The sequence below is a fragment of the Chaetodon trifascialis genome, chromosome 22 (assembly GCF_039877785.1).
Source record: "Chaetodon trifascialis isolate fChaTrf1 chromosome 22, fChaTrf1.hap1, whole genome shotgun sequence".
In the NCBI taxonomy this organism is placed as follows: domain Eukaryota; kingdom Metazoa; phylum Chordata; class Actinopteri; order Chaetodontiformes; family Chaetodontidae; genus Chaetodon; species Chaetodon trifascialis.
Genome location: NC_092077.1, coordinates 1,246,547 through 1,274,470, shown reverse-complemented (window position 1 = coordinate 1,274,470; position 27,924 = coordinate 1,246,547). Strand labels below are relative to the sequence as shown.

The 27,924-nt window shown below is 40.8% G+C and overlaps 2 protein-coding genes across 4 annotated transcripts in view; both read left to right on the top strand.

Annotated features, from left to right (window-relative positions):
* Window positions 1–3,700, top strand: part of LOC139350904 (ATP-dependent DNA helicase Q1-like) — a 37,812-nt gene extending 34,112 nt beyond the window's left edge. For all 3 annotated transcript variants that reach the window (XM_070992571.1, XM_070992573.1, XM_070992572.1), the window contains 2 exons: window positions 585–722; window positions 2,063–3,700. In XM_070992571.1, coding sequence (XP_070848672.1) covers window positions 585–689 — 105 coding nt within the window. In that variant the 3' untranslated portion in view covers window positions 690–722; window positions 2,063–3,700. The remainder of the gene's footprint in view (window positions 1–584; window positions 723–2,062) is intronic.
* Window positions 2,075–2,752, top strand: LOC139350908 (uncharacterized). The gene has a single exon (XM_070992576.1). It carries the CDS (start codon window positions 2,096–2,098, stop codon window positions 2,750–2,752), a length of 657 nt encoding a protein of 218 aa, XP_070848677.1. The 5' UTR covers window positions 2,075–2,095.
* Window positions 3,701–27,924: the final 24,224 nt, after the last annotated feature.

Genomic DNA, 27,924 nt, shown 5'->3' with positions numbered 1-27,924 from the left:
TTTTTATAGAATGAATCATCATTCCATTTGAAACTAATAATAATAATAAAAAATCAACAATAATGCCATTCTTTGTTGCCATTGTCAGCCCTGGCCTTGAATTCATTGCAGTAAATACTGGCTGGGAGGGTGGGAAATGAGCACCAGCCGTCAGCCAAATGTTGGTAAATATGAAAGTGACATATCTGATATCAGATACAAAATAATTCTTTACCATTGAGTAGCTGGTGAATTTGAACATTTATCTATCATAGCTGATAGACGTTCACACTTTCATTTCCCACCAAGCTGGCTGGTACTGCAAACATCCTCAGAAAGGTGATTGAGTCATTTTTTTACAAGTGGAAAACGCAAAATCATCTGCACCCTTCCTAAAACTGTTCTGTGTAGATTTAAGTTTGAGCAAGGAACCTGGTGAGGAACCTGGTGCTGAATACACAGAGGCCCTTGGGATCCCGAGCCTTAGCTGTTGTGGTGATGAATGGAGGATTCTGTGGTTTATGTCCATGTCTAGACTTGAGTGTCCCATGTCCTCCCCTCTAGTGTTCACTTGTCCAAACCATGTAGGTCTTTGACCCTCACAGGTAAAAGCTGTGAGAAGCCAGGGCAAAGGTCAAGAGGGAAAGAGATCAGTTCAAAGTGGTGGAGATGCCTCTGTGTCCAAGAAAGTCAAGACAGACCTCCCCTAAACCCCCACCCTGTCCAGAGGACAACCTGACAAAGTACAGTCCATCATTCTTTATTCTGTTTCTAACTGTTTCTGTTGGCATGGCACTGTCCAGACTTTTACTTCATGTTTCACATTGCAATCAGACAGCCACTTTTTTTTGTAACTTTTTAAATTATTTGCACTCAACCTCTGTTGCTGTTGTATGGCCTAATTAGTTTCATGGTGACATTGATTGGAAGGAAATATATGATCAATAATCTACTTCAGTCTGCTAATGAATGCAAGGAGGTCAATACTTACTAGCCATCTAGCTTGCTGTTGCTATAATTATTGTTGTGGTCTTTTTTAAGATTCAGAACTTGACGAAATGTTGTGCACCTGTATGTGGCTGCTTAAAATTAAAATGAACAGACATGTTGTGTTGTTCTGTGGACATGGGAAACAGATCCAGAAATCCAGAAGATCGACTTCAAAAGCTCGGTTTTGTTTAGAAAACATCTTCAAAAGTCTCCACTAATAGCATGCTAGTCACCAATCATCCAAAGATGCTGCCTGTTCAAAAATGGATTCACAGTCTTATGATTACAAATGTCCACTGCACATTAGAACTATATGTGGCTAAATTTGAACGTGACTCAGCAGCATCACTTTCCTTATGTGGACTTTAGATTCCTCAGTGAATCTGTTTAAACTGGTGCTATCACTTTCAAAAAAATCAATCAACATTGAAGAACAATTTTACACGTTATCTCTTCCTAATCTACATAGTAAAGATAATGTTGTTTATTCATTCATGTGGTCTCCGCTGCCTCACTTGAGTAACAGGAACAGTGGGTCAGATGGGCACTTCAGTTAAGGATTACAAGGCAACACTTAGACACTATGAATTGAATCAAATACTTGCTTTGACGTGCAAACAGTCGTTCGGATTTCAAATAAACAGTGACAGACAGTGAAATTAAGGTTGTCATTGTTTCAAAAAATACAATACTTCACACTTTTTTTTCGCCCATTCCAAAACATTTTCTAAAGTAAAATCTTAAACGGCAGCCCTACCACCTGACCCTGACAATGCTGACATTTGTAAAATTTGAGCATTGCCCAAACCTAGTACTCATGATCACTAGTACTAGTGTCCATACTAACAAGCATGCTGCTACTGTCATCAACGTTTCATCACACTGACTCTGCGAATATGGTTGATTTATTCTCACTGGAGAAGTAAGGTAAACTGTACATCATCTATTCTGTTACTGTATGTAATTTAGCTGCATATTACTCTAAAAAAATAAGTAGTGACTAAACTAGCCAATTTCTCTTTATAAGCACTTCTTTTGGGTTACATCAGGATGATGATCTACTGTTCACTCACACTAGTTTTCATGGTTATAGGACACAACTGCCATTAAAGCCAATGAGGAGGATATGGATGCGACCTTACCCACAGTCATGGACAACAGCTATCCACCACAACCCAAACAGAAAATATTTAAACAACAGAGGAATCTGTCCAGGAAACTTGATGTGAGAACAACCAGCCAGACAGAGGAACAGAAAGAGAGAGAAAGAAAATGGCTGGCAGACAGACAAGGAGAGGAAGTAGAAGATAAAAGGAGGCCTCAACATGCAATTGAAGTTGATGTTGAAATTAACATTATAAATAACAGTGATGATGCAACACAGTCATATCCAGTTAAGCCTTGTTCCAAACATAAATCCACCACCCCTCACAGAATGAGGAGGAAACCCTGTGCTAATGTTGCAACAGCAGGTGTCCCATCTCCATCCCCACATGGTGACATCTCCACCAACACTGTGCCCAGCTCTCCATCCCGCGCCTCAATCATCTCTGAGACTGCGGTCGAAGAACTGTGTAACCTGAGGAACTACTACAGCAAACAGCTGAAGAGAATAAACTATGTTTCCCATGAATACCTGGGGCAGCCCACAGAGCCAGGAGTGCTGGCATGTATCAGGGAGCCTCTGAGGAGCCTCCGTCTGCCCCACAGGGAAACCATTGCCCAGATGGCCCGCAGTCTGTGGACACGAGTCAGCGGCCGGAACAAGCTGGTTCACAGGTGACATCACAGAAGCTCAGTCAGCAGTTAAATGTGGTGTTTCGAGGATGTATTATCACAAAACATTCGCAGCTGCTGTTGGAATCAGAAATGTTTTATCTGCTGTCACAGTAGTGACAGTAGTAGCCAGTATGTGTAGAATTTAATCACACAAATCACCTCACAAATCTGACCTGGGGAACTTTGATGAATGGACTGTAAGCAAGATGTGATAATTCTCTTTTCTGTTGTCTTTGTTAACAAAATCCACTGACAAACTAAATAATTGAAAGTCTAAAAGGGGAAGGATTTGGATTAGATCGGTTTGGGGCATTTAAAGGAGTTGGGATGAGTTCACATACATGCAGTGCAATTATTGGGAAACCAGTAAATTTAAAATCTGAAGCTAAAATTAATTGGCCTGTTTTTTTTCCTGCTACCACACACAGATCAGTTAATTACATGTCCTGTGTTGTTGTTTGAGGAAATCAGAACCAAAAGGAAGAAATCTGTATGTTGTAGTTTCATAATGACATCTCAACCTACATCAACCATAAATGCTGCTGGTTCTCTGCCAAATTAGATGGCAGACTTTTTATGCAGCCCAAATTATTTCATTTTAAATTTAGTGACACTAAGTCACTAATAGCTACTTGCAAAACATCCACCACCAAAATGCACTACTAACACTAGTTTGTGAGCAAATTAGCCAGCATCCATCAGTTGAGATGCTAATAGTGTGCTCCTTATTCTACAATATGACAGCTAACAAAAGTCTTCCTTGGCTCATATGGTACATAAGTTTTTTTGGTATTGGTATGTCTAATATTCCCTGATTAAACTTTTTTCCTTCTTTTTTGGAATAAAAAATGTTTGAGAATCGCTTTGATTTGAAAAATTAGTTTTGACTAAAAATGATGATGATAAGAAGATGACTAAAAAATGAGTAATTGTGATTACAGTTGCACTTTGCAAAAAAAAAAAAAAAAGCACGAATGAATGATTGTATACCGTCCTTGAGACCTTTTTCATGTGTTGATTAGTTCCTCATACCAAATTTTGTGATGTGCCAGTTGCTGAACAACATCAGAGCTGCCAGGAAGACAACATGCCTTATGTGTTATTTATTTCCAGATTTGTAAAAGTTAGTGTGTTTAATCAACCTGTGAAGAATAATTAAGGTTGGATATGGATTTCTTCAGTTACATTAACTGTACACTGTTGGCAAAATCTTAAAACCCCTCACATTGCATCAGAGGTTTGAAGTGTAGACAAAAAATAGAATTCAGATGAAAGGGTTAGGGTTTGAGTTGAAACTTTGTGCTGCGCCTTGACTGATTTTTTTCCTGTAATGAGTTTCTCTCTATTTATTCATCTGGGAATTCAGTGACAATAACTGTCACATTGTTTATTTTCATTTTGGTTCATTTTATGGTCGCAATAAGCATTATTGTTTGGAAAAATACTATATTCTCTTTTTTTCTGTTGACTATTGTGTAAAAAATAGAATAGCTATTTTGACATGATATACATTACATGTGTTATGGGGGGTTTTTTGTAAAAATTTCAACTGACAGTTTTGTGCCTATTTCTGTATTTGGGTAATTTTCAAAGAAAAATAATAATAATAAACTTAATTACATGGCAAGTGTTTCACAGAAAAGAAAAAAAGACAAAAACATCAAGAACAGCAGATAAAGAGAATACAAAGAAAAATATCATACAACATCGGACAATAGAATAAAGTTTAAAAATGTTAAATGGCAGCCTAAGCAACTGTTATTAGGTATACAAAAAAGAAAGAACGATTTCATGGATAACAAATTGTCCTGAAAGGGGACCAGAAAATTTGGGTCACTTGTTAAGTAAAAAAAAAATTGTAAAACATCACACTGAGAACACTTCAACAACATCCATATAACCATAAATGCTCTCTTTATGCATGACAAAACATTTTATAAATAAAGCATAGGTTGCATTTGTTGTGTTTTATTTTAAATGAAATATTTTTGTGCTATTAGATACGGTGCAAATATTATGGACAGCATTCTGTGAATTTAGTGAGATAAAAAGTCAATCAAAATGAAGTTCTGTGTAGACACTTTAATTCTATGCTGTCCCTGGGTTTTTAAGTTTGGTTTTCCCTCATTTTGTTTGAGTCATTTTTAGGCGAAGAGGAAGAGGTAAAATTGTCAGGTCAGTCACAGGGAATAAGCAAAGACTAAAAAGAAGGCCCGGAGAAATGAAGATGTTTTTTTTAGTGCTGTCAGGCGATTAAAAAAATTAATCTAATTAATTACAGGATTTGTAATTAATTAATCTAATTAATCGCATTTTAATCTCATATCTGCTAAAGGTCCCCAAATAAAGAATTTGAATTCTAGGACATTACAATTCACTGACATTCACATTACAGCTGGTGAATTCTTTTCATCAATGTAGTTCTCGACGGTAGCTGGAAATTAGAGTCAGATGACGCTATCTGAAACGCCTCTTTTAGGCCCTCGTCTTCCACGATTGAAATCGGCCTGCAATCAGCAGCAACCCACTTTGCGATTGAGTTTGTCAGTTTTTCTGTCGTGGCTTTGCTCATTCATTTTCCTAACTCAGCAAGTGTGGGTTGACGGAGTGAGCTCACGGTAGCACTAGCGGCACTAGCAGCAACTACATGTTTAAATGATAATTCAGGCTGGAGCTGCTACGGTGATAGGAAAATTCTTTTTTACACAAGGTACAAATCACTGCGTTCTTGTTAATAGTCCTGTCTTTGTTCTTTTTATAAATAAACTTGCCGTTCAAAGGTCCAAGTAGGCTTGCCTCGCTCTCCGGTGTCGCATCCATGTCTGTCACCCTGCTTTTGACTAGTGGCGCAGGTAGGATGTGACCTGCCACTGCAGCCTACGGGTCACTCAAAGGGCCAAATTTAAAATGCTTGCGCATTGACTTGCCACTCATGATTAATGGGTTAATTTTTATAGCGTGTTAATTTGCAGCGTAATTAATTAATCTAATTAACGCGTTAAACTGACAGCCCTAGTTTTTTTTGTTTTGTTTTGTTTTTTTAAATGGCACAGATGTTTCTTTCACTTACATTTGTTACTGTGAGGTAGAGTTGGGCGGGACCTAAATTTTGATTCCGTCAAACTTTCCCCACATTTTCCCGGGGTTTACAGTATTACCGTGACTAATTAAAAATCACTTTGCAGGGCAGCGTGACATGCGCGCAGTTCAGATGGTCAATGCTCACGCTAAGAAGCACCAGTCCTAATTTGTAGCATACCAGAATGACGGGGAGAAACTCAGTTAAAAGCCTCTATCAAGCATTGCCACCCAAACGAAACATAATTCATACCCCACGTAATTATATGCGCAATGCACGAAAACACAAATATAGCGCACGTCAAAAGTTCGGCATCTGCTGATTTCACCACTTCACGCAAACCTCAAAAGCCCGGTATCATATGAAAGCAGAGAGTCTGATGATCTGCCTCCTCACTGTGCAACGATAACTCGACCGCAGTGAAGTTAGTTTTAAGTTGGATATTCGACAGACATTCGCTCTTAAGCCGCTCCATGTAAAAAATTAATAATAATCATTTTGAGATTTAAAATGTAAAAACAAGAGGTGTATCTCATGCAGCCAGTGGAGTACTATCATCCCACACTGATTTTGAGTCCTTTGGTCACATGACTAGGAGCTATTGACCTAAAATGCTAATATTTACATGTAAAATATGAATAATAATTTTTTTGAGATTTAAAATATAAAAACAAGAGGTGTATCTCATGCAGCCAGTGCAGTACTATCATCCCACACTGATTTTGAGTCCTTTGGTCACATGACCTGGGCTAAAATGCTAATATTTACACATGAAAATTAAAAAAAAAAAAAAAATCATGAAAGGTGTAAAATGTAAAAACTAGGTATATCTCATGCAGCCAGTGGAGTACTATCATCCCACACTGATTTTGAGTCCATTGGTCACAATAATTAATTTTTCATATGAAAATCTGTGTGGGATGATAGTATTGCACTGGCTGCATGAGATACACCTCTTGCTTTTACGTTTTCAATCTCCAAATAATTATTATTCATTTTTTACATGGAGTGGCTTAGGAGCAAATGTCTGTTGAATATTCAACTTGAAACTAACTTCACTGCGGTAAAATTCGGTAAGCTAGCAGCCAAAGAGTAGCAGGAAAAAAAAAACTTCGCTAAATCACAAAGTATGTCTTACCTTTGCTGTTTTGTGGTCAAAAGTTATATTCCAGCCCGAAAAATTGCTGCTAATGTCTCCTCCTATATGACTCTGTGCTGGTTTGAGATCAATCACAAAGGTCCTGCTTGTTTACACAAAGAGGAGGTGGTTTCTAGAGTGGAGGGAGCACTCCTCATGCAATAACCTATCTCTGGGCTCACTTCCTTCTGGGTCATCATTGGTGTTTCTATGGTGAATTTGGGTGGGTCGCTGAGCTATTGACCGGCGTAACTACGCAGGTAGTTTCACCGCTCTGTCTCATGAATGAGCAGAGCGCTCACAGAGGACTCTGTTGAGCGGCCTGAAGTGTTGTTACTGTCTTATTTGCATTTCATTCTTTTATGAGAGCTAAGAACAATAGCAAGCAGAAAAAGGCTGAAAAATCGTTTTCAACAGAGGAGTTCCTCCGTATGCTTGGACGAGATAACGGTACTCTGCTCAGATGCGCCTAAATGAGCACCTGGACATACCTGTGTTAAAACATCTGAACGACTGCTCATTCTCAGCATGTACTTTTGCACAGTCACCTTTTCCTTGAGTAAAATTCAACTACACATTGAACAGAGTGGACTTCATTTTTGTTATGACGATGCTACAATTATGTTAGACCCCTATAGGCCTATATGCGCAGCATTTTTTTGAATGACGGTAATGAAACTGATACCGTTGCTATTTTTAGATACCGCGGGATACCTTATTACCGGATTACTGCCCAACCCTAGGGACAGTCACCTGTATGTGAGGATTTATCGGGCAATATATTTCTAACAATATGTTTGAATAAAGCAAACATCTATGTCTATTCTATTTTGGCTTAGACATTCTTTTTTTTCTACTTGCCAACTTCATGTCTGTAGCTCTCACTTCCGAGCCCACAGAAGACAATGTAAGAACAACCTCACAGATACATTTATAGTTTTTTTGTTTGTTTTGTTTTGTTTTACGCCTCAGTAATTCCCTAAAACAACTGGTGGCTGTAGTTTTTCGCAAACATTACTCATACAAGAGGAAAGTGCATTTGTTGGAAATAGTTTCAGTGATCAATTAATCCACATTTTGTGCTCTGGTAAATATATGCCAGGCCCTGAATAGACACACAATAACTTGCCTGTTAGGCTTTTCATGGGATTTGTTAGCAAAAAGGAAATGTTGAATACCCCGAGTTATCCTATAATTACTTAAAAACAAGTGGAGCTGGAACTGCAGCATTCATGTTTCTGCCTGTTACAGTTAGTCTGCAGCACCATCGCCTGTGGGAGCTTTGTATCTGCAGTCTACCTACTGTCTCATCCAGAGCCACCGCACAGAGCCACAGATCTTTTCATCCTGCAGTAACACAATGACTGGAGTTCAGGCCAATGTGCAAACCTTGGTACGAAATATACCATGACAGACAAACTACAAGACAAAAGAAACCTGTCCATACACATTATCATTTTGTCATGTCACATAGCACTCACCCAACTGATAGTTGTGATGTTCTAGAGTTTTCTGATGCCTAATTCGCTCACTGTTCGGTTTATTGGTTTACAGGTCATGCCTGTTGACACTTTTGTCTCTTTCTCTCTCTTTGTCTCTCTGCATGCAGGTACCCCTCTGGTTATGTAATGGGTTGAGTGTTTCTTCTTATCCTTCTTAAAGTTCCTTTGTTTATTTTATTTGTTTGTTTATTAACAAAGGCACTTGGGTGGACATTTTGATATTTATCCAGTTTTATGCTACACTTTTAGATCATGATTATTTTACCTCTATGTTTTAACAAGATAAAATTAGATCTGGATTTTAAATTGTCAACTCCTCACAGCCTAGTGGACTGGGCTGCTGCTGCTGGCCTTAGCTAGATTTGTTTGTGGCCTGATGGCAAGGCTGGTTATTTTTGTCGAGGCTTTTGAACCACTGACCTCCTGATCAGTGGACGACCGCTCTACCTCCTGAGCCACAGCCGCCACATCTCCAAGTATGGTCACTTCCTCATTTATCTCCGAGATCAAGGTATAAGCTAACTTCCATTGAGCAGATCATCTCGGTCCTTCTCTAGTGGCAGATGAACCTCAACTCCCAGCTAGGCTCACTGGAGCAGTCCTGAGTCCACCAGTCTACCAGCCAAAGTAAAACACCCTGAAACAGTTGACCCATCTCCTGGCTCTTCCACCCAGGCCTCAGTAGTTAAGGGCAAGATGAAATGTTCTCTCCCCCTCTATGATTCCCAGGATGCTGCCACTGATTTGGCACTTAACTTCTTTTCTCCTTTGGCTGCTCCACCAATGTTGTCTTTACCACTGCTGAGTAAACATTGTACTAGAGGAAATCGTAAAGTTACATTTGGCTTAATGTTGTTTCAAAAGGTATAGATCTCTGTGCTGCAACTCTAGCTTCCACTGAAATGAACTGCCTACAATTGCTGTGGGGTAAGCAGCAATCCAGAAATTTTGATAGTAGATCATTGTGTCATTAGGTATTTAAAGTATCAGATATACCTACTGTCTCTCTGGTGGCACAGTAGGTGAACAAACCGAGCTCATTCTAAATCTCACTGACCTGCATCCCACAAAAAACACCCGCTGATTGGCAATATTTTCATCAACAGCAGAGTGGCTGTCATTAGCAAGAAGAAGAGAACGGCGCTGCATTCTGTTCTGCATCTATAATGCATGTCTTAGCAAACAAGCTGAGTATGTCTCATGTCTTTTAAAATATAAATCAAGTTTACACTGCACTAAATTCTAAGACTACTTGGTTCTTGAAGATCATCATGTCATGTTAATCCTGTTAATCATGAGATTGGGACACTGGTTCTAGGAACCACAGAAATGAAACAACCTCTAGAAACTTAAAACTACACTGCAAAAAGCCAGCTTTCAAAAACAAGAAAAAAAAAGTACAAAAATTAGGTCTATTTTGCTTAAAAATAGCAAAATTATCTGCCAATGGAACAAGAAAATTTTGCTTGTCAAGACTTCCCAAAACAAGTAAAAGTATCTAACGTCAACGAACCCAAAAATACCTTAGAATTAGTGTATTTTAACTAATAACAAGTGCATTTTTCTCGATTCTAATGAAATACACCTGACCTATTTTCTCAATATGTTGAAAAATATTCTTAAATTAAGTAAATGCTAGAACCATAATCTTGATATAATGACATGCACTAGGCATTATATTTCTTGAAACCAGCAAAGTCATACTACAAACTAGTGCACTTTTCTTGATACAGCTAAGCACATTTTTCCCATATGTAGAATGTTTTTCTTACAATTCTTGAAATAAGGCACAAGCCATGGAATTAATGCTTAGATAATCAGTGATCCTTAGAAATGGCACAGACCTGGTTAAATGAAATGTTTCTTTATTATATTTAACGTGCACATGAGTACAGCAAACATGACAGCCTCAAAGCTAAAAGGCAAAAGTGACACTTGAATACACTCATACTCACACAGATATACAGTATATACACACAAAGTAGTGTGCATGCAGCTGCATATCAGCTGGACAGGTAAGAACAGGCAACACATTATTTCCTGCTTAAAATCAACCAACAGAAATTATAACTAGTGCAAAACAGACCGTGTGTGTGTGTGATGATATGAGGTGGTGAGAGTGTGGGTGGAGCCTAAACTGACAGGTATAATAACATACATAACAATATATAAACATCTGATACAGTGCCAGTGACATCAACAAACTGTATTACTCAAGGTAAACATTAATGGAACCAGACATCAGCTTTGATATTTATGTACTACTCTGTGATGAATCTTTTCCACTCAGCCATAGCTTTCTTATAAGAGGATGTCATGTCTCTGTCATGTATGGTGGCCATTAAGACCTCTGTTTGCACTACAGAGAGGAGTGTAGCTATGCATTTCGAGTAGGTGAGGTGAAAAGTGTAGTAGCATGCCATTATGTACATCACGCTGTTAGAGATGTCCTCTTTTGGGAAGATGAACACAGGCATTGTGCCAATGGCCAGGATGCAGTTGGTCTCACACACAATGACGATGGGGCTGAGCAGTGGTCTTCCCTGGAGGAAGGTGTTGGGGTTTTCGGAAGACTGAAACACAAAAGGAAAAACAATCACACACAAATCATTGAGACTGTGGTCAAGTAATGGAACACAAGAAAAATTGTACACTGACATATGCATGAATTTCTTACCTCAGGTCCGACAAAGCCTTCATCATGGCCATGGTTTGCTTTACTGTGAAAAACAAAACCGTCTAACTTTATTTACTGCAGTTATTTAAAAAACAAAACAAACCATTAAACAAACATGGCCACCAACTTTCTATTAGGTCTGTAATTACCTTTATTTGACGATGGAGGCCTCATGACTTTTTTGAAGACCCCATAAAACTGGGCCTTTTCACAAAAGGCCCCCCAGCGGTCCTTCAGCTCAGGTACCAAGTGGGACTTTCCTTGAGTGAGAATCCTCTGCAGTTCATCCATGATCTGCCACAAAAAGACATGTAGAAAATAAAAATAAAATATCAGTATTAATGTTTTACTACTACAATCTTATCAAATAGAAACGTAAAATGATTTGATTTGCTTACATGATCCACCTCTTTGAAGCAGGGATATGCTTGAAGAATTTTGGTAGGTCTATCCTGCTCTTACATAACATCCGAGTCAATGTAAGCCCGTCTTGCTTGGTATTCAAGGTCCAAGAGCTGGGCAACATCCTTCTTGTTGGGTCTGGGCTTGGATTTGTATAGCTCCTGCAGAACTCTGTAGTGTCTAGCCTGGTTCTGTGGGCTGTCAGTAGTTTCAGGTCCTTCTGTTGAAATGAATTTACTATAACTGTTTCTACCATGGGCTGCACGGTGGCGCAGCAGGTAGTGCGCGTGCCTCACAGCGAGAATGTCGGGCCTTTCTGTGTGCATGTTCTTCCCGTTCATGCGTGGGTTCTCTCTGGGTACTCCGGCTTCCTCCCACAGACCAAAAACATGCTCATCAGGTTGATTGGTGACTCTAAATTGCCCCTAGGTGTGAGTGTGAGTCTGAATGGTTGTGTGTTTGTGCCCTGTGATTGGCTGGCGACCGATCCAGGGTGTACCCTGCCTCCTGCCTGTTGACAGCCGAGATAGGCTCCGGCCCCCCCGCGACCCTGAAAGGGATAAGCGGCATAGAAAATGGATGGATGGATGGATGGATGGATGGATGGATGGATGTTTCTACCATTACAGTTTTAAGATATATAACAAAACAAATACCCAAAGTATAATGAAATAATAATTAATGAGGTTTTTTTTTTAATATAAAACTAAATTAGAGCATCCCCCAATACTAGTAGTAGTTTTAACACCAAAACACAATCTCAATATGTGCTACCATCCAACTGTTCACCCTCTGGGGAACTGCTTGCTTGTGGTGATCTTTCCAAGATTATGGTGGAAGTATTGGACTCAGTGTCATCAGCGGATGACTCCAGACTGCTGCTACTCTCAAAGCTAATACCCCGTCGCCTCTTTCTCGAAGGAGTTGCTCCCTGCTTCTTTTTAGCAGGTGTCACATTCTGGACCCTTTTCAAAAGCTGTTTCTTCACAGATTCCTGACAAAAACACAAAACAGATTGTGTAAAAATTACATTAATCGAAATGAAATTAAACCATACAAGCACTGATCCTAAATAAAGCATATCCTCCTACCCACTCAGCTCAACCGGCTGCAGACCTGTCCCGCAGCATTGGGTAGTACTCAATGAGACGCTTAGCCATCACAGTTGGCTCACGGCTGCATGGATATTGGAAATCATCCCCTGCAGCTCTCTTGATGGAAATCATGCTTGTTACTGTATTTCTTATTAAGCAACAGCGAAGCTCTTTGGAAAGTGTATAGCCCTCTTCTTGTCCAGCACGCTGTTTTTCAAAAAAGGTGGTTCTTGACTGCTCCAGCTCTGAATCTGTGTATACGACATATTGCGGGCTTACAAGCTGTACAGTCCTGCTCTTAACACGTTGGTCTCCTGGGTTTGAAGGGGGGAGAGAAGTGGGGGAGGAAGAAGGCGTGGGCAAAGGGGTTGAGGTAGCGGGGTAGTGGGAGCTGGCAAGCTCACAAGTCCCAGAGGAGGTGCCTGGCTTGTCTGAATCCTCAACCTGAAAAAGATAAGCATTTATCATAAGTCAATAGCAGTGCATTAGAAACAACTACCATAAAGGCAATGCCTCACTGAAATTATGAATTACGGCATGATCAAATCTCCACAATGTTAAAATGTAATATCACCTGATTTTCTCCATGTGTCATCTTCCAAATGGCTCTCCTTCTTAAAAAGTGCTAAGGCCCCGGAAAGAGATCACGCAAGTCCTCCTTAGAAAGACTTGGGAGCATGTCTGTGCTGATATCAGCAGCTGAAAAACACATACAGCCACATTATAAATATACAGTATAATTTAATAAACTGGTTGTTAAGTGTAGCAGAACTAGCCTCTAACTGACCTTCTCTTACCCTCTCTGACTTCTCATGAGAAACGGAGGTGTAAACCCGCCAACTGGTTGAATTATAGACCATCTGGTTTACCTATAATGCAATCTGATTTTGAAGAGAGACAGGATGTCTGGCTCAGTAAACTACTCTTCTCACATGTTGAAAAAAGAGAGCCAAAAGGTCAACACCTATCTCCTACCCAGGATGTCCCACTCAATGCTACAGATGGAGCGGCCTCGAAATTCCCCTCCAGGCCAGAGGCCATCCAGCTACCAGTCCCCCCCTCCTCTTGGGGGTGTGCCCAGAATCCACTATAAACACACCTCTTCATTCAATTGCAGGGTGTCACCAAGAGATGGCGTGTCCCTCACAGGAACACATCTCAAGGGCAAAGATTTTTACTCCACTACATTCATCTGCTTTAGTAGGCTTATTTGTACTTAGGCAGTCACAGTTACTCAACTATTTTACGTTGATTATTTAGATCAACTTAGAAAAATATTTCTCGCACAAAGTCTTAAAAAAGTCTTAAATGTGTGTTTCCATCAGCCTGTTTTAATGCATATTTTCGATTTGCAAACAGAAAATTCCTAAGTTTTTCTCTTACAATATACTGTATGAATGTTTTTGTGATTGTTGCGATAAAAAAAAAAACAAACTCGTAAAAAAGTTGTATATAATCACTTCCTATATGACAATAACCATACTTCACATTACAGAAACAGTCGAAAAGATTCAGTTCCCATCTTAAAAAAAAAAACAGTTTTAACTTGAGAATGAGAAGCATCAGCTCAAAGTTACGAAATCATGTGGCGGAGATTTGGCGCAGTTGGTAGAGCCTCCGCCCTATGTATGAAGCTCTCTGCAGCGGCTACGGGTTCGATTCCGTCATTCAGCCTTTTGCTGCATGTTATCTTCTTCGAAAAAAAAAAAAAAGTTACAAAATCATTCCTGAGTCATAAAAGTGATGTAGCTTTACAAAACAGCCTGTGACTCCAAGAATAAACAGGCTCCATCTGTTTACATAGAGTTTGCTTTTGATAATTATCAACAAAAATGATGACCTAATTTTACTTTACATGCGTTGGAACAGAGACAGAGCTGCAGGAGCAGAGTGCGTCATCTGGAGATTCCAGGGCTCGCCTATGTTTTCCGCAACAGGCGCGCAGCTCTCGGCAAAAATAGACCAGGAAGCGGCCTGCAGACAGTCATATTAGTATTGGTTGAATATGCGCTAATTTTTGCGATCGCAAGATTTCCTGGTCGGACTGATAATATACATTTTGATGCATGAGGGAGGTGGGAAAGTTGGCTTATCCATAAATGTAATTAAGTGTAATGGAAACATTTAGTCAAGTCTATAAAGTAGCCAGCGACACAATATTAATATCTGTGGCACAAATTGATTTTTAATTACTGGAGGTACACGCTCCCCTCAGCCCTCCACCTATTTTACTGGCCATAGCTAGTCTGTGGGACAGTGGGGGCTGGGAGCCTGTTTGGCTGGCGACCATCCATTGAGTTAGAACAAAGGATACACTGTAATGCAAATAATGACTTTTCAGCCAACAACACGGCCGGCTCAACACTACACATGCCTGACAGAGTGACAGACAGGAGAACATCATGACGCCCATGGTGATGATGCGCGATGTGTCAGTGAAACTACAGGTTTACTCAGCTCTGAAATGTGCCGGGAGTTAATCGCTTCAAATGCACAAATGCAGTGAAGTTCACAAACCACCAACAGTTTATAGAATAGGATGGACTGTCTATCAGTGGCCATTAGAGCAGCTCTCTAATAATTAAACTAGATGTCACACTGTGCGGAAGAGCTTAATAAGTTAACAAGAGATTTGGCCACGACAGCTGAAACAATGAAACAATTGGATTTATACTTTATCCAAAATCGGGGTGCAATATTGCATGCCACGGATTAGATAGATACAGAAATCATCATCTGAGAAATACTCATGATACTGATTTCACTGTTTCTTGGCCGTTTTCATGTGTGTGTGTTAACTGATTGGCCAATAAAAACAAGTAGATTGGCCCATCTACATCGGCCCATTGACCCTTTATGCCCCACAGCATTGTTTTTTTTCATGGGTCTGATTGGCCCATTAGGATTATTCATGATTGAATGTCGGTGTCCGTGCGGGGGTTGAGGCTCGCTGGCTGCGGAGGGAGAGTTGATGGTTGTAGTAAGAACCCGTCTGCCTGGTCTAACATGATGAAGTCATGTTGAACATTTCCGTTTCCCAAAAAAACATTTATTTGAGGTGCAGCGGCACAATATTAATATCAAACACGCGTGCACAACGCCTGACGTAAAAAATGTATTCTTGGTGTGCTTCTGAGCACTATGTTTACCCGCGACTATAACTTTTTTTAATAGTTACTGTTTATATTCATCGCGTGAACAGTCTGAAAAAAGAGAGAGACACAGAGAGGAGGACACAGACAGTCACACAGACAGAGTGATGAAAAAGATCAGTGATAATTAACTACAGTACATTAAGCCTATGATGTTGAACATCGCAGTGCGCAGTGCGAGCCGTCTGCGGCGCTCCGCAGCCGCCTGTGAAGGCAAACGAAATCTGGAACCTTTCAGCTCAATGACATGACTTTGAAAGCACCAAGTGACTTGTTTTAATGAATTTCGTTAGATTAAAATATGTAGAACTGTAAAATATCACTTCCATGAGGCTGTTCAGTCAGACATTAACAGATCACAGGCTGAAATTGGCATTTCATCCTCCCGTCCCTCCCTCTTCAGCGCACTGTAAATGATTTCTGTCCAGTAATATACTGTACACACACATACAGAAACTGCGTATTGCTGGTCACCGCATCAAATAGCGACCCGCAAATCTAAAATGCGCTACAAACAGGAAACCCACCAACTGAAAAGCAGAGTGGCTCCGCGAATCAGGCAGAGTATTGAACATTTAACTGTTTAGCAGTTCAGAATGCTAGAAGAACGCGACGCACAACTTCTGTTATTCATGATTAATTTTCTGGGCACAAATCACTCGGCACGCGGAGATGCGCTGGGAGCCTCTCCAAAGGTGGAGAGAGATGTGGAGGAAAAGGCAGGATGGGCAAATGAGCAGATCCAAGAAGTTAGTGAACGAGCACTACAATAATGTGGATGAGTAAGCATAATTATATTTAAAAAACTGCACAGGGTGCTCTACTAGACAAGCAGTTTTTCTTACAGCAGTGGAGGCTATGTGCAGATCTAATGAACGACTCAGCAAAGCTGACACGGTAATAATGACTGCTCCTCCTGGTGGACTGATCGAGCAAGTGCAGGTAGTTTCCGCAAATGGAGCTTAGGGGCGTTACGAGTTGGCCCCGCGCCGATGACGTCATCGCGGGGGATCTCATTACAGTCACGAACCCGCCTACTGCAGAGCAGGGACCGGTCACGGACCCGCCAGGGCCCCAGCATGAAATTGGGGGAATTTCGAGGCCGCTCCATCTGTAATTCTCCCCCAATAGCCCTAAGGACTCAATACCATAAAGCCGGCTGGGAAGAACAAAGGCCAGGTTTCAACTGAATCCACAAACCAAGTCTGCTGATGGGTTGCAATATAGCCAACCTTGAAATGAACTGTTTGTAAGCCGGAGGACTTTGTTTCTTGGTATACCCGACAATTGCATCTCTGTATGACTCAACGCTGGATATATTCACATGACTAAACCCATGATCTGTATGATGCCCATGTTCTCTCATGTCCCATGACAAAGCTGTGAATCTAACCTTGTTTTAAGATTTACCTGAGGCTCTGCCATGGAGCCTTCCTACCATCTAAGGGTTCGTAGGGTTTGAAGTTGATTGTGCTTTATGAGACTTTTATTAAGGAATAATCATAAGGATGATAATCATTTTGGCAAATATAGTCTGCCTTTCTTTATTTATTTATCTTTATTTTTGTATTAGTTATACATTGAGTCATTATACATGTTGGGATGAAACTGTACCAGGATTATCATAAATGTTGTCACCCAACCATAGGAAGTGCCTAATGCATGCTGTGAACAATGTTGAAATGTCAATTGAAAATTTGTCATTGAAATTATATGTGATTGACCATAGTGAGAAGCAGATGAGCCCCTCGTATGAATCATTGATTAATTCCAGCTTCATGAGGCGAGATTACATTGTGCGTCACAAACCGTCTCACGTGTTCGACGGCCTGCCCATTAGACACGCCCCGGAGCGAGGTTTAAATGTCTGCAGCCGCAGCATGAGTTCAGTGCGCGTTACTCAGGCTGTGTTCCCACCAAACGCGATGAAACAAGATCGCGCTGCAAGATTACATACAAAGTCAATGCAAAGACGCGATTTGAAGTGTCATTTTGCCGGGCGACGCGATGGACGCGATTGCGCGGCGCGATGGACGCGTTGGCCGCGAAAATCGCTCTCATTGTGTCGCCCCATCGCATGATCGCTTCATCGCTCAAGTTGAAATAATTGAACTTTTACGGCGGATTCGCGTGAAGACGCGTCGCGACAACCTATCAGCGTTGAGATCTTCATCAACGTGCTGACCTACGGACGTCCTGGTGTTCCCTCGCAAAATGAAACTGCCAGAAACAATGGAGGAGCTGCTCATCGTTGCCATCACCGCTCACCCAGAGCTTTATGACAGTTCAGCGTAGCATAGCCCCAGTTAGCATAGCTTGCTTTACTAGCATACTGGTCTGGTTCATTCAACAATAGCTGCACTACTTGCACTACTACTACGTGCAGTACAGGTACAGTGCAGCGATGGTGGTTATTTCAGCCATGAGCCGTTTCTCAATACCAAGTACGCCAAGTTCGGACTTACGAATTTTGCAGTTCGGACTGAGCAAGTTCAACCTGGGAGTACAGTCTCTCCAGGACGGGAGAGCGCAGGACTGTCATTGCATGCAATTGGGATGGCAGCTTACTTGATGACGTCACCATCTCAGCTCGTCCGTTAGCAGGACGACACATCTCCGAAAACTTTGGAGCAAATTTTAAACTACGCGCTATCGTGATGAATCGACCACAGATTTTAAATTTTAACACCCACTTTCTCTCATAAAATAATCTTAAAACCACATTCCGGTCGACAAGAGAATGAAATGGCGGAAGAAATGTTGCTGTTGGACGGGCTCGACACGCGACGCGATGCCAGGTCAAGGGGTTTTTGTACCAGCGTCAAAACTGGAGCGTCTGGCGCTTGGTGAGAACGCAGGGTCAGTCTTGTCTTAAGTTATGTTACGTTATGTTTAGTTTTGTTTGTTACTTCTTAGTTGTCTTAGTTTTGTACAGTCGTTTTGCTCTTTAAGTTTTTCCCGTCTTCGAGCTACGCAAAAGCCATACCGAGTAGCGTGATTTAACTTTCCAAAGACGTGTTTCTATAATATTGCCGTAAACTTTCATTTTTCTAAGCCACACGTTTTGTTTTAGTCTGTAAATTTTAGTCAAATAATAATAATTTTGTAGACCCTTTTCGATTGGCCATCGAAGAGACTATCAGTTTTGTTACTATTCGTCTAAAATAATCCTTCACGGACTCAACCAAACCAAAACCCTGCAGCCAGCTGTTGATCCTTGGTCTGGGTTAACAACCATCCGGAGCTGTCCCTTATCTGTAACCGACACCGTAGAACCCAGTTCGAGAGACATCACTGTCCAACATCAGCTCTTCACCTTGGTGTGCCTGGGCCTTCCACCGGACCACCGAGCAGATCGAGCCACGGACGAGCACCTGGGCATCTTCGAGTTAGTTTGGAGCAGAACTCACCGGGATGCCAGCAATCCAGTAGGCATGCTCAGCGGGTTTGAATAAGAGTTGGTCCGTGAGGTTAAGATACTGCTAATTTATCCAAATTCTCTCAACTGCTCGTTTAATCCCTTAACTTTACGTTCGCGTCCCTATTATCCCCTTTACAACTACTTCTCACTAGTAGTGACACACTTGTCATAAGTTTCTTTTGTGTTCTGTCATATCACCTCATATCTTCTGTCGTACCATTCATGATATATCATTCATTATCCATAATTCTGCTTAATAAATGAGATTTTGATATAAGTCCTGGTTAGACGGTGTCCTTTTGAGCTGAATATATACGATCCCTGTATCCAGAGTTTACACTTCAGGTTATCAGACTGGTTTACTGTTAGTTCATTTGTTAGTATTTTATCAGCGTTATAGCAGTTAATTTCTGCAGTCCTTCTTAGCTGAGGAAGGTGGTGCCCCGTCATTTTATCAAAGAATGCAACGTCAAATTAAGGTAGTTCCCCTACATAAGTCACAATCTGTATTCAAAGGGTAAGAATATGCTAATGGTGGCAGCAGAGAAGCACACATCCAAGCAGGAAGGAGGTCAAGTCTTCCCACCATTTCAACTAAAGGCAGAAATGATTTAATCTATTTTATTTCTATTTTTCTATTTTATTTTTATTTTATGATTTCATCTGATTTTATTTATTAACCCTATCAACCAGTATTTCCCATTAATTAAGGAGACTTTGGCGGCCGCTATCTCCCATCTCCTTCAGTGTGGGCCCCTTGGACTCCGTGTCTCTCTTACCCACACACGTGCACAGAGAGTCAGACCCTCCCGCCATACATGCAAAAAAGTAAGCCAAAGCTAAACGAAGCTAACTACCTACATTCTGTACCATAGTACGGATTCTGGCAATAAAACACTATCAATAAATTTTTTAAGGTGTGACTGTTTGTGTAGTTACTAATTAACTGCTCATAGCCTCCATGTAACAGGTCAGCAAGTAAACCAGTTTGTTAAAATTAGCATGCAACCACATGTTAGCAACTTCACAATTAGCTTAACTCCCAAAGACAGAAAAAAGCAAATAGCATTACCTTTCAACACTGCGAATGCTATAGGATCCATACCTGAAAAAGCCCCTCCATCGTCATCCATGGTGTCGCGAGTTTAGAGGAGTTGCAAAGGCCAAACAGCACGACGGAGGTCAGCTGAAGCTAAAGCTAGTTTAGGTGGCAGCTGCAACTGAACTGACAGCTGACTGACCCCCTGTGGCGCGTTCCCATTTGGAAGGTACTATGTCATAAGATGGAGGGGGGGACGTACATGTAAATATTATATAAATGGAGAATATGACTAACTGACAGAGTCATAATTTGAAATTCATACAGAAAATTTAAAGATTTATCATTGCAACCAGTAACTCCTATACATCATAAATACTACTAATATTTTTTTTATAATATTCATAGAGCTCCCCTATTTTTGTAGATAATGGTGAAGTACTTCAGCGATTTCATTTCACTTTTCCCCATCGTTTTCGGAGACTGCAGAAGAAACTCTAACAGTGCATGTTTTGAATGTAACTTTGTTAATTTAAAAAGATTTGGCGGTGCATTATCTGCCTTGTTTTCATCACTTTTTCACTGAAACTTTTACTGAGCCACATCAATCGAATGCACAGCCTCAGTCCGGATTTCAGGTTGGTGTGTGGTATTGATGGGTGTACTGAGGAATATCGAGTGTATAACTCATTCTATCATCACATAAAGAGAAGACACTCCGAACATCTTCTTCAAAGCACCAATCCAGGAGTTGGCAACCATGCAACGGAACATCCACAAGAGGGAAGCCAAGAGCTGCCAACAGAACTCCTGCAGGAGCAGGTGAGTAACTATTAGCCCCATTTTTTTTCTTCTTCCATGACATCCTGTTAGCTTTAGCAAAGATATTCTTTGGCTTAAGGACCCTCTGACTGACTTTTGACTTTTTGCTTGTTCCAGTGGGTGAAACTAATGTTGACAAAGGGATGATTTACAATCGGAAGTTTGTCCGTTGTGTTTTATTTGGAAATTTACCGGATGCCCTGTGCTTCCGGTGTCACGATTATGATTCTCCAGTCCGTGAAGTCAAACGCACAGAGCATTTTCAAAATAAAACACGGAAACGCTCCCGATTGTATATCATCGCTTCGTCAACATTAGTCTTACTTACTGGCAGAAACTACCATCGTCAATCAGTCAGAGGGTCTTACAGGTAACAGAACGTCACGGACGAGGAAAAAATGATTATGAGTATGCTTTACTTACATGAAAATATGCTACTTGGTTTGTTTGAAAAATATTTAAATATAAAGATAAATGAAATACATCTCTGAAATTAAGAAAAATGTCCAGTTATTGGTTCCTTGTGTGATACAGCACAACATTCAACCTGATTATCTTTCACAGGATTGCTGCATCACCAGCTCTCCACTACTCTGTACAACAAACGCAGATGAAGGGCAAATGGAGACGAACGAAGACAGAGATGTGCAACCGGTAAGTTACTCTCCTGGTGATAGTCCACTGAAATTGACCATCAAAGAATCACAATGAATATTGAGTCCAATAAATTCTCAGCCATTTCATATCAGATTGAGATCCCACACATTGTCTGTATTGTTTGTATCAGTATTATTTGACACCTCATGGATGAATGAAAAGACAAAATGTTATGTGACAGCTAAAACATGCTGGATGTAGTGAGCAAAGATAATTTAAAATTTAAAGGACTATTTATAAGAACTATTTATTCTGTGATTAACATTGTGCCTGACATGTAACTATGAATGTCAGATAAAATCAGGATACTCAATACAATTTCAACTTTTTTAGCATCTGACCACACAGGCCACTGCCTTTGTGATAAATGCTCGGGCCAAGCACCGTCTCTCACAGGTAAAATATTTTTTTAAAACAGACCACAATTTTTATTTGCTTATTTACAGTTACACATAGTAAAGTAGAACTTGTTGAAAAGGTCCTGTTATGGTTGGTGGTCAGTCTGCTTGCCATGTTCTCCTATTCACTACAGTCACTCGCCTATGATAATGTCCAATGTCATGAACAAAACTGTTTTTTACATGTATCATGAAGTATCTTCTCATTTTCAAAGAGGCATGAATGACATTGTTGCTGGAGTGCAGCAGTACCAGTCATCACTGGTGAGCAACCTGAGGAGCCAGATAGAGCAGGTGCTAAAGAAGCATTTGGAAAACACATCAGGACACCTCCAAAAAGAAGTAATGGATGTATTTGACAGTTTTGTTGACCCATTCACAAGTGTTACCACAACATTTCGACAGAGCAGTGCTATGAAGAAGCAGTTAAGCATTTTGGATGCAGACGAAATTCCAATTTCTCGAACTATATGCAAGAGGAAACGTGGAGCATCAAAAGACTTTTTCATTAAAAACAAAGTCTTTCATTACATACCATTGGTCAAAAGTCTAGAGCAATTCTTATCACACCCGAAGATATTCTCTATGACTGAGAAGGGACCACAAAGGTGCAAAGAGGGATTTTTTCAGGACATTGTTTATGGCTTCTTTTTTAAAGCACATCCCTTCTTTTCAGAGAAACCAAATGCATTGCAAATTGTTCTGTACACAGATGAAATAGAGATTTGTAATCCACTTGGATCCTTCACGTCAAAAAATAAACTTTTGATGGTGTATTATACCCTAGCAAACATTAATCCAAAATACAAGTCTAAACTGGCTGCTATTACATTACTTGCCATGGCTAGATCCGTAGATCTCCGTCAGTGTGGTATAGATGTAATATTGAACAGAATCAAAGAAGACTTGGATGCATTGTACAATGGTGTTGAAATGAAAACAATTAATGGACAAAACTATTTTTGGTGCCGTGGTCTCTGTCTGTGGTGACACTCTGGCACAGCGTGAACTGGCAGGGTTCAAGGAGGGCGTTGGCTTTGCTTATAGTAAATGCAGACACTGTGAGTGTTCATTTGAGGACATGCAGTCACACTTCAATGAGGATGCATTTACTAAAAGAACATTGAAGAGGCATATCAGGCAGACCCATGAAATAGAAAAGGCAGATACAGACTTGCTTCGCAACAACTTGAGAACAACATATGGGATCAATCGAAGGAACAAATTAGTTCAATTCCCTGCCTTTGACATTATACAACAAACTCCTCAAGACATTATGCATGTCATTCTGGAGGGTACAGCTCCTTTGGAAATCAAGAGTGTGTTGCACCATCTTGGAGTGATGGATCTGGACTCTGAATTCTGCTATGCTAGATCGGCCATCCCCAATTTCACTAACTACATTAATGTCAAGTGATGGTAAACTAAATTAAACAGTCGTCTGGGCAGATGCTTGTCCTGCTAAAGACATTACCATTTGTTTTGCGGAGCTTGAATGACAATGCATATGTGCATCTAATAAATGAGCTAATAGAGATTGTGCAGATAGTGTTTGCACCTGTTCTTACCCTTGCAACTGTTTCTAGATTGAAGTCACTGATTGAAACTCATATGAAGCATTGGAAAGAGCTTTTCCTGGAACGCAATATCACACCTAAACAGCATTATCTGATACATTCATCCATCCATCCATTTTCTATGCCGCTTATCCCTTTTGGGGTCGCGGGGGGGCAGGAGCCTGTCTCGGCTGTCAACGGACGGGAGGCGGGGTACACCCTGGACCGGTCGCCAGCTGATCGCAGTATCTGATACATTTGCCATCATAAATTAAATTACTGGGTCCAATGGTTAGACATGTGTGTATGCGGTTTGAATCTAAACATTGCCTCTTTAAACAATGGGCTTTGAAGATCAATTTTAAAAATATTTAAGTCTTTGATCAGTCAGGACCAGCTATATGAAAGCTGCCAAAATGTTGACCCTTCATTACACCCAATCTTTTCAAATGAAAGAGAGATGGGACCTGTGTCTGAGATTTAAGACCTTCAGTATTTACAAGGAAAACTGAGAGACTTCCTAGGTTATAATGAAGTAAACCACGCTGTGTCAGTCAAGTGGCTTATGATAAATGGCAATAAATACACAACACAGAAGTCAGTGATGCTTGCCAAAGTAGTAAATGGTGTAGTGTGTACTACCTTAATTTGATGTTGCATTCGTTGATAAAATAACGGGGCACCACCTTCCTCAGCTAAGAAGGACTGCAGAAATTAACTGCTATAACGCTGATAAAATACTAACGAATGAACTTAACGATAAACCAGTCTGATAATCTGAAGTGTAAACTCTGAATACAGGGATTGTATATATTCAGTTCAAAAGGACACCGTCTAACCAGGACTTATATCAAAATATCATTTATTAAGCAGAATTATGGATAATGAGTGATGTATCATGAATAATAAGACAGAAGATGGGAAGTGATATGACAGAACACACAAGAAACTTATGGCAACACAATGGTAAATAAATTGGCGATAGTGAGAGGTAGTTGAAAGGGAATAATGGGGACACGAACGTAGAGTTAAGGGAATAAACGATTAATGGAGAGAATTTGGACGAATTGACCGTCTATTAACCTCACGGACCAACTCTTATTCAAACCCGCTTAGCATGCCTACTTGACTGATGGCGTCCCGTTGTGCTCTGCTCCGAACTGACTCGAAGATGCCCAGATGGTCGTCCTTGTTTCGATCTGCTCAGTGGTCTGGTGAAGGCCAAGCGCACCAAGGTGGAGAGATGATGTTGGATGATGACGTCTCTGGAACTGGTTCTAGAGTGTCGGTTACAGATGAGGGACAGCTCCGGACGGTTGTTAGCCGGACCAAGGATCAACAGCTGGCTGCAGGGTTTGGTTCGGTTGAGTCCGTGAAGGATTATTTTAGACTGATAGTAACAAAACTGATAGACTCTTCGATGGCCGGTCGAAAAAGGCTACAAAATTATTATTATTTGACTAAAATTTACTGAGGTTAAAACAAAAACGTTTAGCTAAAATAAAAATTCCACGCTAACGGCAAACTGTAGGAACACGTCTTCTGAAAAATAAATCATGCTACTCGGTATGGCTTTTGAGTAGCTGGAAGACGGGAAAAACTTAAAGAGCAAAAACGACTGTGCAAAATTTAAGACAAAGAACTAATAGACAAAACTAAACATAACGGAACATAACTTAAGACAAGACGGAGTAACGCGCACTCTGAGTAATGCGCGCACTGAGTAACGCGCGCACTGAGTAACGCGCATGCACTGAATTCATGCTGCGGGTTCAGACATTTAAACCTCGCTCCAGGGGCGTGTCTAATGGGCAGGCCGTCGAACATGTGAGACGCTTTGTGACGCGCAATCGCCTCAAGGAGCTGAATTAATCAATGACTCACACGAGGGGCTCATCTGCTTCTCACTATGGTCAATCGCATATAATTTCAATAACAAATTTTCAATGACATTTCATCATTGTTCACAGCATGCATCAGGCACTTCCTATGGTTGGGTGACAACATTCAATGATAATCCTGGTACAGTTTCATCCCAACATGAATAATGACTCAATCTATAACTAATACAACAACAAAAGAAAAAGAAAGAAATAAAGATAAAGAAATAAAGAAATGCAGACTATATTTGCCAAAATGATTATCATCCTTATGATTATTCCTTAATAAAAGTCTCGTAAAGCACAATCAACTTCGAACCCTACAAACCCTTAGATGGTCGGAAGGCTCCATTGCAGAGCCTCAGGCAAATCTTAAAACAAAGTTAGATTCACAGCTTGTCATGGGACATGAGAGAACATGGGCATCATATAGATCATGGGTTTAGTCATGTGAATATGTCCAGTGTTGAGTCGTACAGAGATGCAATTGTCAGGTATACCAAGAAACAAAGTCCTCTGGCTTACAAACAGTTCATTTTAAGGTTGGCTACTTTGCAACCCATCAGCAGACTCGGTTTGGGGATTAAGTTGAAGCCTGGCCTTTGTTCTTCCAGACAGTTTAATTGTCTTGAGTCCTTAGGGCTATTGGGGGAGTAATCAGCATTGACATGGGACATCCTGTCTCTCTTCGAAATCACACTTCATTATGAGCATTCTAGATGGTCTATAGTTCAATCAGTTAGACTGGTTTACAACTCCGTTTCTCATGAGAAGTCAAAGAGGGTAAGAGAAGGTCAGTTAGAGGCTAGTTCTGCTACAATGGTAATATGCCAGAATTTGGACTGGTCAAAAACATATATCTTGTTGATTCTAGGCTTTATTGTTTGGAATACCAACCATTTCAAACTATAAACTCAAGTTGAGATCCCACACTTGCACAGGCTACTGAGTTATAGTCGATGCTGAAAAGATGGTGGATTGTACTCCTTATTACACAACCAGCAGCAAAGGCCAAACTTTTGTACAAATAAATTACTATCTTGGGGATGTAATAGAAATGTAAAACAATTCAATTCAATTCAATTTTATTTGTATAGCGCCAAATCACAACAGGAGTTGTCTCAGGACACTTTCCATATAGAGCTGGTACAGACCAAGCTCTTTTATCTACAAAGAAACCAACAATTCCCCCATGAGCAAGCACTTGGCGACAGTGGCGAGGAAAAACTTCCTTTTAACAGGCAGAAACCTCGAGCAGAACCAGACTCTGGGTGGGCGGCCATCTGCCTCGACCGGTTGGGTGAGAGAGGAAGAGCAAGAGAGGGAGAGTGAGACAGACAGACATACAGACAGAAATGCAGTCAGAGAGAGAGAGAGAGAGAGAGAGACAGAGACAGAGAGACAGACATGCAATCACAGTAACAGTGACAGTGGATGTAATAACAGCAGTAGCAGTTGCAGTGGATGTCAGGCAGGGCCAAGGCAGGAGATGCAGCTGAAATCCACAATCCAGATTCAGCCACTGTCCATGGGAACCTGCAAGACGACAAAGCACAGAGACTCCGGGGAAGGAGCTAAGTTAGAAACACGCCGTGGTAGGACATGAGAGCGTGCGGATGGAGAGGGACAGAAGAACAGAGGAGCTCGGTGTATCTTTGGATGTCCCCCGACAATCTAATCCTATAGCAGCATAACTAGGGGCTGGTCCAGGACAAGCCTGAGCCAGCCCTAACTATAAGCTTTATCAAAAAGGAAAGTTTTAAGCCTACTCTTAAATGTAGAGACAGTGTCTGCCTCCCGGACAAAGACTGGAAGATGGTTCCACAGGAGAGGAGCTTGATAGCTAAATGCTCTGACTCCTGTTCTGCTTTTTGAGACTTTAGGAACCATAAGTAGACCTGCATTCTGGGAACGCAGTGTTCAAGTAGGGCAATAAGGTACTATGAGCTCTTTAAGATAAGAAGGTGCCTGGCCATTTATGGCTTTGTAAGTAAGGAGGAGAATTTTAAACTCTATTCTAAACTTTACAGGGAGCCAGTGCAAAGTGGCGAGTATTGGAGAAATATGATCTCGCTTCCTGGTTTTTGTCAGAACACGTGCTGCAGCGTTCTGGAGCAACTGGAGAATATTCAGCAACGAATTTGGGCAGCCTGATAGTAAAGAATTGCAATAATCCAGCCTGGAAGTTACGAATGCATGGACTAGTTTTTCTGCATCATTTTGAGACAAAATATGCCTGATTTTTGCGATATTACGTAGGTGAAAAAAGGCAGTCCTTGAAATTTGTTTTACATGGGAGTGAAAGGACATGTCTTGGTCAAAGATAACTCCCAGATTCTTTACGGTGGTGCTGGAGGCC